The sequence below is a fragment of the Suncus etruscus genome, chromosome 8 (genome assembly GCF_024139225.1).
Source record: "Suncus etruscus isolate mSunEtr1 chromosome 8, mSunEtr1.pri.cur, whole genome shotgun sequence".
NCBI classification, from domain to species: Eukaryota; Metazoa; Chordata; class Mammalia; order Eulipotyphla; family Soricidae; genus Suncus; species Suncus etruscus.
Window position 1 is genome coordinate 11665421 of NC_064855.1, and position 11787 is coordinate 11677207.

At 51.9% G+C, this 11787-nt stretch overlaps 1 protein-coding gene across 1 annotated transcript; it reads left to right on the forward strand.

Moving 5' to 3' along the window:
• The first annotated feature begins 4752 nt into the window (after positions 1-4752).
• On the forward strand, positions 4753-11198 carry ZNF202 (zinc finger protein 202). The gene is made up of 6 exons (XM_049777914.1): positions 4753-5242; positions 5724-5928; positions 6106-6191; positions 7055-7184; positions 7607-7735; positions 8520-11198. Exons 1-6 carry the CDS (start codon positions 4826-4828, stop codon positions 9503-9505), a joined length of 1953 nt encoding a protein of 650 aa, XP_049633871.1. The 5' UTR covers positions 4753-4825; the 3' UTR covers positions 9506-11198.
• Positions 11199-11787: the final 589 nt, after the last annotated feature.

Consider the following 11787-nt stretch of genomic DNA (forward strand, 5'->3'; position numbering starts at 1 on the left):
AGAGTTGATGCACATAGAAACATTGCTAAGAGGGATTTGGAGCTCAGGAACCCTACCATAGGACCTTCCCTTTAAGATTCTCTTCCAGCTGTGTTCTAAGAGTCTTTGATTCATAAGTGCTTTTCGAGCAAATAACCTTCCTTTGCTTTAACATGTTTGTGATAGTTGATTAACGGCAACATTTTCCCTCTATTTACTTTAATTCCAATTAGATAAAGGACTATTTGCTTATCGGTCCAATCCCACCTTCTCAGAAAGATTTAAAGCAACTTGAGAGAAAGAGCGTAATAAATTGTGCATCTATCTGTCACATCTATTGCCGGGGCTTTGTACTTCTCGGTTGCTCCCCAAAGCCTATGGGCTGTCGACAGTATTTAGAGAAGGGGATCGTGGCTCAGAGCTGGTGTCCAACTGGTAAAGAGGCCTCTCTAAGCCTCACCCCCAGCACTGCAGTGTGACCATGCAGAGGAAGGCTGCTTATGGGCCTGGTTAAGGGGAGGACAGTTCTGGTGTGTGTCCAGTAGCTGGATCATGCTGGGCTCATTAGATGGAAGAATGTTCCTGTGCTGGGAAGGAAGGACAGCTTATCACAGTGGACTTCAGGAACAGAGAGGAGCCGACTGTATAACAGGTTAGCCCTAGAAAGCCAAGATTCAAGGGTCCAGGTAATACTGAACTGCATTTGGGTTAAAGAGATGGAAGGTGAGAGGAAGACATGGAAAACTTGCTGCCCAGAATCCCCAGAGCCTTTTATCACTAACTTCTTCCAAAAGAAAATTATTTGCTGCAAATAGAATAGCATCTCTTATTGTTCGGGTATGTGACATGACTGCAGACCTTGTCTTTTAGGGTTCAGCAAGATCACCTCATTTGTACTGTTTCTAGGGAATGGACCAAGTCACTTTTTGTTGCTTACAAATTCCTGTTCTTGATACTAGGAAGTTGATTTCTCTGGTCCATGATACATGCAGATGAGGGGGACCAAAGAAGAGAGAAACACTTTGCCCCCGCATCCTCTCCAGTGCAACCCCTGGCTCCCACACACCCTACCAAGCATGGGAAGCATTTCTTCCTGGGATGTGGCCTGGACACTCTCCTGGCTGTGTTTGATTTATATCCATCACTGTCCTTTGGAGCCCTTCTGGGATAGACATGCAAGGGAAGAGTAAAGTAGTAAGTCATGAGCCAGCACACCAGGTGTTTCTCCGAATTGACCCAAGCCCAGTCTGTTTCCAAGCCCAGTACTGGTAGCAAATGCACAACACACTGGAAACCACAGGCCCCAGATCTCAGTGACTCTGGTGAGTTAGTGGGGTGGTTTTCAGGGGCTGTGTCATGCTCAAGAACCCATGTACCTAGTATTCTGTGGGCTGTGGACAAAGCCAGGCTGATATGACCAAACTCTAGTTCCCTTAAGTGAGCTTCACACAGTACCCAAGGGCTAGTTTTGGCCCCGCAAGTCTCTTCCATCACCTCATTGATTATATCTGTCCCATGTTTCTACTTTCCTGGCCTGTCAAAGTAAATACAAAGCGAGCCCTGAAGTCTCCAGTCATGATTTCTGAAGAACAGGTTGACTGTGACTGTGTGTGGAGAGCAAAATTATGGCGCAGGAACTTCCAGCCCTGCATAAATGTGAGGAGGGACTTCTAGGGCTGAGCCCCCAAACATGAGGATCCAGCCCCCTCAAGGGGCCCAACAGTCTCCTGCTTGCCTGATCTCAATAAGGGTGGAGCAACACTTCATCTGGACAAGTTACATTGAATTAAAGTGCTGTTTTATTTGTACTATTAAATTTCTTCAACTCTACAAAGGGGCTGTGATTAGCTTTTCAGGGTCCAGGATCTTCATAAAGTTCCTGGTACTAAGTTGTGGTTTCATCACTGTAGGAACCACTGAGAAGATTCTCAGGCTCAACAGCCAAACAGCTGGGATCAAAAAAAAAAAAAAAAAATGGGGGCCAGAGAGATAGCATGGAGGTAAGACGTTTGCCTTGCATGCAGAAAGACTGTGGTTCGAATCCCGGCATCCCATATTGTCCCCTGAGCCGGGGACAAAACCAAAAAAAAAAGTACTTGTCCAGCACAAGTGTGTGTGTGTGTATGTGGTGTATGAGAGAGAAAGGGGGGGAAGGTCTGTATATCTGTACTCTGGACTTATGACTGGCACTGAGTGGCGTGGGGGCTGCCCTAGAGCTTAAAAACCAACAGGAAAGGATTGAAGGATGTTCTACCACAGTAGAACCACTGCATGGTGATGTGGAGGTACAAGTCCCTTTGGGAACAATCTGGAAGGTGGAGTGGGAATGGTGGGAATTCTCATAATGGGGAAATGAGCAGGGCTGGGAAGGGTCTGAGCCCTAAGCAGCTGGCTGAGTGGTAGATTCTCAGGGAAGAGCAAAGGCAGGGAGACCAGTGGGGAAGGATCTGCAGACCAAGCAGAACCATTGGCAGGGTGTGTGTTTGTCTGTCTTGGGCCACACCCAGCAGTGTTTGGGGCTTCCTCCTGGCTCTGCTCTCAGGGATAAACAAGTGTTGAATGTGTGCAAGGAAAGCCTCTGGTTTTCTGGGTAACCCTCCACCATTCATGTGGGTGGCCCTAAGCAGAGGGAACACTGCAAGCAGTGGGAGGCACCAAATTACCGAATTACTGAAGTTGGGGTGAAAACACAACCCTGACTTCCAGAATTGCCCGGGAAAAGAGAAGAGAAAACTAGGATATCAAGGTTTGTCATCCCCCCCCCAACCCATTTTGGGGTCCCTTACCCTGGCTAAGTGTCAGGGGCTTGGGGTGGGATCAGGAAGCAGCCCAGAAGCCAGGACACCTGAGATCTGCTGTGAAAGCTGTTGTAGTACCCTGGAAGGGGCACAGGGTTGGGAGTGGCATGTTGGGAACTGAGGATGGGAGAACTCCTGGAAGCACTGAGCTCACTTAATCCAGGGTTGCCCTAGCCAGGCCCAAACCTGACAAAGAGGTACGCCTCAGGAATGAGAAGCACATTACAGTGTGTGTGTGTATGTGTGTGTGTGTGTGTGTGTGTGTGTGTGTGTGTGTGTGTGTGTGTGTGTGTCAGAGACAGAGACAGAGACAGACTGAATTTACGTGCCATGCTAAGAGTCTTGGAACCAACTTAACAAGTTCACTTTACATTCTGAGACTAGGATTCCATGGTCCCTGGACACCACAAGAAAAACCCTTAAGCATACAGCTCAGAGTAGCCCTGAGCAGCATCATGTATGATCCATCCCCCATCTCACCCTCACCCCCAGTATAACGCTTGCCAAATAAAATTAAATTGAAAGATCAATGCTGAGTGGCACAGTTGGAACTATGGGCTACTTTTGGGTGCTGTCACTGCTCTGAGCCCTTCACGGTGACACCAGCAGGTAAAACCTGCCTTGCCATTCGTTCTCTAGTGGAAAATAAGAGCTTGCCGTGCTGCCATGTCCTGGAAACAACTAGGAGACAAACACAGGATTCACTGTCCACCTGCCAGATCCACTAGAACCCTATGCAGCATATGATATTCCCGATCTAGGAACCCCGTGCAGTATGTAGTTCCCACAGAGTAACCCTCGGTTAGTATGTAATATTCCCTACACAGTTCTACCTCTGCACCATGTAACATTTTCTGCATAATAACTCCATGTAGAGGCAGCATTCCCAACTGTAACCTCCTACAGATTGCAACGTTCCTGACATAGGAACCCTACGTGTAGCATTCCCTACGTAATAGCCCCATGTAGCATTCCCTAGAAAGTAACCCCATTCAGCACTCCTAAAAACAGTTGAAGAGAGACCATCCTCTGCTCCTCCAGAGTGCCATAGGTAATCATGTTCTTTTCTGGCTCTGGAGCAGGTGCACTTTTCTTAGTAGTTGGAGGAATGAAACCCAAGTGCAGATTGGAGCATTGGTTTCACAAATGAATGTGCAATGGGAAAAACTCAACCAAGTGTGTAATCCAGCAGGTTAGAATTGAATGTCAGAACAAGGGATGATGGCACAGAGAAGTAGGGAGTGAGAACTGTGAATTTGTGTCTAAATACAGGCATCTCAGCCTTAGGAATTTGTATCTAAATACAGGCATCTCAGCCTTAGGAAGTTTTAGGTCAAAAGTCCAGACTGGGGCCAGAGCAATAACAGTGGATAGGGCATTTTTCTTGCACACAGCCAAATTGGGTTTCATCTCCTGAGTCCCATATTGTCCTCCGAGCACCTCCAGGTATGACCCCTGAGCACCACTAGGTATGCCCCCCCACAAAAAAAAAGTCTACAGAACAGTGTGATTACAAATCTCTCAGAAGAGCCAAGTTGCTTTGAGGTAGAGGTGGGTGCCAATAAATTGGCCCATTTCTTGGCCGTTCCCTCATCTAATCCTCAAATCCCAATTTGACAGAGAGATTCCTCTTGAGCCGATTTTGCTCAGTCTCCAGAATGGATCTGAGCGAGTGATGGATGGCTTGGCATCTGGGAAGTTTTGAGTTTTCTATTTCAACCTGGCAGCGTAGGTTCTGTGGGTAGAAGTAGGGTGTCGTGCGGATGATGGCTGCCCTTGGAAAGTTAGTCCTGGAGTGTCCTATTCTAGTGGCACCTGTGGGCTGGCCAAGCGCCTTCAGCACTTAAGGACAGAGTTTCCCATTGCAGGACAGAACTTGGAACGTCAGTGCCCCAGCTTGCTGCACATCCCCACTGGGGTGTCACTGGGGTGTGTCTCTCCTCACTACCCAGGTCCCTGGGGAGAAGCTCCTGGCGGGGCTCGGGCGGAGATTGGGCGCCAGCAACCGCGTGAGCCCTGGATGGTGTGAGCCAGCCCAGAGCCAGAACATGGCCGCGACGGCCTTGGAGGCGGTGGCCGGGCCAGATGTGTGGAGCGACACGGACGACGAGGGCATCCTGCTGGTGAAGCTGGAAGAGGACGCCGGCTACCGGCCCACCTCAGCCCTGCCCACGGACGACCCGGTGCCCGAGGCCTCGCACCAGCACTTCCGACGCTTCCGCTACCAGGAGGCGGCCAGCCCCCGGGAGGCCCTGGTGAGGCTGCGGGAGTTGTGCCACCAGTGGCTGCGCCCCGAGCGGCGGACGAAGGAGCAGATCCTGGAGCTGCTGGTGCTGGAGCAGTTCCTCACCGTGCTGCCCGGGGAGCTGCAGAGCTGGGTGCGGGGCCAGCGGCCTGAGAGCGGCGAGGAGGCCGTGACGCTGGTGGAGGGTTTGCAGCGACAGCCCAGGAGACCAAGGCGGTGGGTGAGGAGGGGGAGTCCTGCTCTGTGTCACGTGGAGGGGGCCTACCTGCTGGCAGGATGGAGCTGGGGCTGGGTCCCCTTGACGGTGGGGTGGGGGGATCGAGTGCAAATGTGTGTGTGTCTGTGTGTGAGAGAGACTTTCTGGTTTCTCAAACATTTCCCCAGGACTTTTCCTGGGCCCCTGAGGGCCCCGTGACTTTGATTTTTCCCTTTGGGCCACAACCGTCCCATTCCTAGGAGCATGTCATTCCTCAAAGTTCATCACAGACCACATCCTTCCTCTGGGGCAAGGTGGGATCAGTGAGCTGAGATGGGGTAGCGGGGATAGTGGGCATAATGCCAGAGTGTTGTTCTCCCCACCACCATCCACCCTTCCCTCCCTGTCCACGCAGTGGCCTGGAGCCCTTCCTGGGACACCACGCCCTGGTGACAGCCAAGACTGGCCTGACACCCTGGTGACCGGAAGTTGGGTTTATTCCCAGGTGACTGTCCGTGTGCATGGCCAGGAAGTCCTGTCCGAGGAGACAGCGCCTCCAGGAGCAGAGCCCAGGAGCCCGAGGGAGCTGCCAGAACCTCCGCAGATGGCAGCTGAGGAGTCCCTGGACTGCACTGCCCGCTCTCCCACTCTGAGCCCAGAGGAGCAGAGCTTGGATCAGGCTCCGGAGCCTCAGCCCACACAGGAGAGCGGTGGGGATCCTGCACAGAAATGGGGCTTCTCTGTGCCTGGGTTGGGGGTATAGCTCAAGAGCCCTGAGCCGAGCTCTGGGGAGTGGGGAGGTCTTGCACTGCTACTGGCTCATTTTTTAGTTCCAGCTGTCATGCCCAGGTTTTGCTCTTGTCACTCACTTCTGCCTTCTCTTGCAGAGGTTCCTGTACCCCACGCCCCAGACCTTCCCGAGGAGAACACAGGAAACCCAGAAATGGTCGCGCTGCTTACTGCTCTCTCCCAGGTGCATCCCAGTTTCCTCACCTCAAAAGATCCCAGTAAGCTCCCTGTCAGCCCAGGTCTCAGTCAGGTTCTCACAGACAGATGTGACAGTGGCTGTCAAGAGGCAGTTGTCTCTGATGTCAGGGTGATCCCTGCTGGAACTGCTGCCTCAGTCCCTGCTTAGCAGAGGCTCCCCCATCCCACCCCACGCCCTTCACCCCTGAGAACAGGAATTCCTCCTACCCATCCAGCAATGCTCTGGGACCAGTTTGGGCTCTTGAGATCAAATTTGGTGGTATTACAAGAGTAACTGTGCTGCAGAAGATGAGTGAAGTTTTTCCCCTTCTGGGACTGGATAGGTAACTGTTCTCCCAAAAACTTCTCCAATCAGACAGGCCATCCACGAAATAGTCACCCTAATCAGGACAACTAAATTGTGCCTAGAGACACAAGGCAAAGTGTGCAATTTATGGTCCTTTGCAGTCTGATAGTCGGAAGGGAGGAATTTCCCTGAAAAGATGAATTCTGACAGGAACACATTTCACTGACTCATCAGAGAGGAAAGGAGCTGGACAATAATTTGTAAGAGTTTTCTTCTATATGAAACAGTCTCAAGAATTAGCAAAACACAGACATGCGGGGTTGAGGGAACAATGGCGGCCGGGGTCCATTGCGACTCTGCCATCTGCATGCATCAGCAGGACCAACTGACTGCCAGGGATGCGCCTTCCTTTGGGCATCCTCTCCTCTCCGGAGCACAATTATCTCTTCTACCACTGTCTTCCTGCTCTATCAAGCTTCCTTCAATCCCTGGCAGGACTCGGCCACCCAGACCTGGCAGCACCTTTCCGATCCCAGAAGAACTGATGCCTTGTTTCATTTCAGGGCCTGGTAACGTTCAAGGACGTGGCTGTCTGCTTCTCCCAGGACCAGTGGAGTGATCTGGACCCAACACAGAAAGAGTTCTATGGGGAGTATGTTCTGGAAGAAGATTGTGGCATTGTGGTTTCCCTGTGTAAGAAATATTTCTTCAGTGACTATTTTCCTGTGGGAAATGGGCTGGGATGTAGCTCTTCAGGGCTGTGTATTAGATATCTCCAGTGACATTCAAGAAATAACCTATGAATATGAATTCGTCCAAGTTAAAGGGAAAAGAAATGCTCAGAGTAGTTGGGAAAAATCCAATAAGAGAATGAAATTAAAATACTAGCACATTAGTATACCTGAAGTAAGCATGTAAATTTGGAAAGATGGAAATAATCGTTCTTAATTAGGAAGAGAGGACAATCCATTCAGGATGGTGGAGCCGTGGCGGGAGAAAGACTGCAGAGCTCCAGTGCTAGTTAGCACTACTCAAGCCAGAGAGACCAAAAACGTGCCCTGACTAACAGGGACAGTGTAACACTGTTAGCATCCTGTTTTCCTTTTCTTGAGCAGCATTCCCAATACCTAGACTGGAAGAGCTCTCCCACATCAGAGAGGATGAGCCTGTGGTCACAGAGACTCCAGACACTCAAGAGATTCAAGATGTTCAAGAGCCGGAAATCCTGAGTTTCACCTACACAGGTGAGGCATGCGTCTCCCCTGAGATGATCTTCTCTGCAAAGTGTTTCTCCACCCAAAGGGTGTCCCTCCTGCTATTGCTTCTCTTCCAGCCCCCAAGTCCTTCTGTCCTGCCCTCGCACCATTTCCCTAGTACAGTGTTTGTTCGGTGTTCATGGAATGCGGAAAAGGGCATTTTTGCCCTTGACTTAAGCAGTTCTCCGAAATCTCCCTCTGTGATGTGAGAATAGTAGTGTGAGATAATACACTGGAAAGTGCCTGACATATGAGGGCATTCGGTCCATCGGTTTTCTTCTTCCCCAGCCTCTACATTCAGGAAGAACAATTCTCTCTCAAGCATCATTCTCAACCCAGGGCCATGTGGCCCCTACTGCATCCCTTGGAGTAGTCCAAGGGACATACAGGTGAAAGTCACATCAGTGGGGCATTATGGTGTGAGACCTGGGGTCAGGGGACCATGACTGGAAATAGACTGAGAAGCTCAGATCTAGAGGGATCACTTGAGCAGCATAAGGCAACCCCCCACCCCACCCCGATCCCCCGTTGTTAGCAACAAAGAGCAAAAGGCCCATAACTGGAGAACTGAGTTGTGGTGGAGGGAGGAGCTTGAAAAGGGCATCAGGGTCCTTGGGGGAAGGAGGTGAGTATACTGGCATCAATGAATGACCCCTGAGCTCAGAGCCAAGAATAACCCCTGAACACCACTGGGTGTGGGCCCCCCCAAAAAAAAAAGAAAGTGAAAAGTCAACCCCTCCATCTTTGCCACTCTTTTCTCCTCTTTTATCAGGAGACAGGAGCGATGATGAGGAAGACTATATAGAAGGAGAAAACCCGAATTTGAAGGATTCGCACAGGCCTACCGTGGGCAACGTGGAAATCCACCAGACACCAGACTGGGAAATGATCTTTGAGGATGATCCCGAGAGACGGAATGAAAGGCTATTTGGGACAACCATTTCCCAAGTTAACAGCTTCCTGAGTCTCCCCGAAACCTTGCCTCTCTACCCACTGCTGGCACGGCACCATGACTGCCCCGTGTGTGGGAAAAGCTTCAGCTGTAACTCCCATCTTGTCAGGCACTTGAGAACTCACACAGGCGAGAAGCCCTACAAGTGCATGGAGTGTGGAAAGAGTTACACCCGGAGCTCGCACCTTGCCCGGCACCAGAAGGTCCACAAAACAGCCACTCCCCACAAATCCCCCCTGGCCCAGAAGGAGTCGGACGATCCCTCAGCTCAGGCGCCCAAGACGCCGCCTGCTGACAAGCCCTACCGTTGTGATGTCTGCGGCAAGTACTTCCGCTGGACTTCTGACCTTGTCCGGCACCAGAGGACTCACACAGGGGAGAAGCCCTTCTTCTGCGGCATCTGCGGAAAAAACTTCAGCCAGAAATCGGTGCTCACCACCCACCAGAGGATCCACATGGGCGGCAAGCCCTACTTGTGTGGCGAGTGTGGTGAGGACTTCAGTGATCACCGGCGCTACCTGGCACACCGCAAGACACATGCCGTGGAGGAGCTCCACCTCTGCAGTGAGTGTGGCCGCTGCTTCAGCCATAGTGCCGCCTTCGCCAAGCACCTGCGGGGCCATGCCTCGGTGCGGCCCTGCCGCTGCAGCGAATGCGGGAAAAGCTTTAGCCGCCGTGACCACTTGGTCCGCCACCAGCGCACACACACGGGCGAGAAGCCCTTTACCTGCCCCACATGTGGAAAAAGCTTCAGCAGAGGTTACCATCTCATCAGGCACCAGCGGACCCACTCGGAGAAGACCTAGCAGATCCTGGCCAGAGTTGGCCACTCTTGGCCTCCCCTGCCCAGACAGATACCAGCTACAGCCCCCCCACACCCCCCGCCTGACCTGCGTCTGTATTAATCTCTTCTCACACTTCGGGCCCGGCCCTGGCCCAAGCTGCCCCCTCACTGTTGGAACCCGCATGGCCTGAAGTACAATGTGAACCAACTTGAGGCTTCCGCCTGGGGTTCCTGTCTACCTCAGGGATGAAGTTGACGTGGTCATGACATTCTCCCACAATGGGGACAGTTTTTATTTCCTGAAGACTTTTAACAGCGCTGTGTTGGCCTGTGCGTGGCCTGTGGAAGGGCCAGTCTAGAGGACCCTTCCTCTCCCGGCCTCTACATTAAATAAAGCACATGGCCCTGAACTTGGCTCAAAGGCCAACCCCCTGCTGGCTCAGCCACACTTGCCCAGGAGGATGGCACACCCACCTTCACCACGCACTTGGATATGGTGGATGAAGACCACAAGGCCGCTGCTTTAGGACTTCGTCAGATGCCAAGAGCAATGCCAGACACCACTCCCTGGTGGGGTGGTTCCCCACCAGAACACTCATGCCTTTAGCCCCCCAACATCTCTCTGCCACCTGTCTCGCTTCTATTCTGCCCCCATGTACTTGTGACCCAAGTGCCACCCAGCATGTGGGTGCCAAGGGCCTCCTTAGACCCTGTTCATCCCGCTTTCCTCACACTGCTCTGTGGGGGGATTTTCCAACTGTGTCCACTTAGCATAAGGCACTACCAGAGCCCTAGTCATGGCTGACCAAGCTGCTTCACTGACATGATGGAAACTGGAGAAGAACCAGGCTCAGTGCTGGGGGAACGTAGGAAAAGCCACAGTTGCTGGCCGAGGCTGGTCGGGACTCCTGGGGATGCCCAGGAGCCAAACAGTCCTGGCATCGGGCCATGGTGAGCCCTGCCCCAAGGACCCCAAAGGATTTGCCAAGAGAAAGTGGCTCTCACCAACTTGCTTTGTTGGCTTTTTTCTTAAGTGATGTCATTTTCACCTAGTTAAGAGAACCCAAATCTGGTCTCTCCGGACCCTGGGCATTCTGCCACCAGAGACAAAGGGCTTCCAAACTGACCCTCGCCTGCTCTGACCAGTCATTGACCATAATGGAGAAACCAGCCCTGCTAGTGGAGCACAGGGTATGGGATTAAAGCAGGAGGAGGGAGACGGGCCTCCAGGCCTGCTTTCCTCTCCGTGCCAGCAGCACGGAACTGTGGCCTCCACCCTGTCCTCTCACCAGGACACCATCCCTCGGGCCAGTGAGGAGATTCCAGCCAGCCCTGGTCTGATCATTAGCTGGCCTCTGGGAAGTATATGCTCGGGAAAGAAAAGCTCCGATTTCTGGAACTTTCTGTCTCACCATTCTCTCTTGAGGACCTGAGACCTCGGGCGTGCAGAGCAGTTTCCCCTTAAGGACAGAGCTGGTTGCCCGGCAAACAGGCTCCTCATGGGGCGTCTGCTGCTCACACTGGCACTTCTCAGCCATGGGCCAAGCGTGAGGCACATTCCCCCAATCCCCTGACCATGTGATTTTGCTGTCTCGGTTTCTCTGAGCTCAAACCATTTGTGGAAGTTGATCAGGTGGCAGAAAAACTGGATTCTTTTTTTAAAGATTTCTTTGCTGACTGAGCATTTCAGTAAATGTGTTGACAGTCCTTACCTACAGAGCAGTGGGCCACTGATAGAGCTCCCTAGGTCCTAAATAGTCTCTTCCCAGATCCTCCCCTCAGTACTCTGTGGTCTCAGAAACATCGCTGTTTTCTGGGCCTCTGGGATATTCACCGTCTCCAAAAACAGATTCGGAAGGTCAGCCACTGGTTCTCCAAGGCCAACTTGAAAGCAAGGGGCCTTGAATTGAAATCCAATTGCTTTTCCCCAGAGCCCTTCAATACTGCAGAGAGGGTGAGGAGTATGAAATAGGTTGTCCCCAACCTCCCATCCAAAATCACTTGACTTCACCAGGCCCCCCAAGAAGCAGCAGCCCCTGAGGTCTGACAGAACTAAAGGACTAAATACTAATTTGAGAGAGGCCATGTGGAGGACCCAGTACCCTCCCATCTTCCCCTGTCCTACGCTTCCAGCCTTAGAGATTTTTCCGACCACCCCCTTCCCATATTCCCAGTGGAATTGGTTGGCTCAGTCTGGGATAGGTAAACACTTAAAATCAAAAGTGAGGCCCCCAGCATCACCAGTGTGCTCAGTAGACTTGTTGAAGTCCAGAGCATTAGTATAGTACAGGAGGCACATGGAGT

What these genes read in the sequence shown, in the direction of transcription:
- ZNF202 (XM_049777914.1), top strand. Translation starts at nt 4,826, where the DNA reads ATGGCCGCGACGGCCTTGGAGGCGGTGGCCGGGCCAGATGTGTGGAGC. An exon ending in CCAGGAGACCAAGGCGGTGG is followed by an intron (nt 5,243 to 5,723) that starts GTGAGGAGGGGG and finishes GTTTATTCCCAG; the next exon opens with GTGACTGTCCGTGTGCATGG. An exon ending in TCAGCCCACACAGGAGAGCG is followed by an intron (nt 5,929 to 6,105) that starts GTGGGGATCCTG and finishes CTTCTCTTGCAG; the next exon opens with AGGTTCCTGTACCCCACGCC.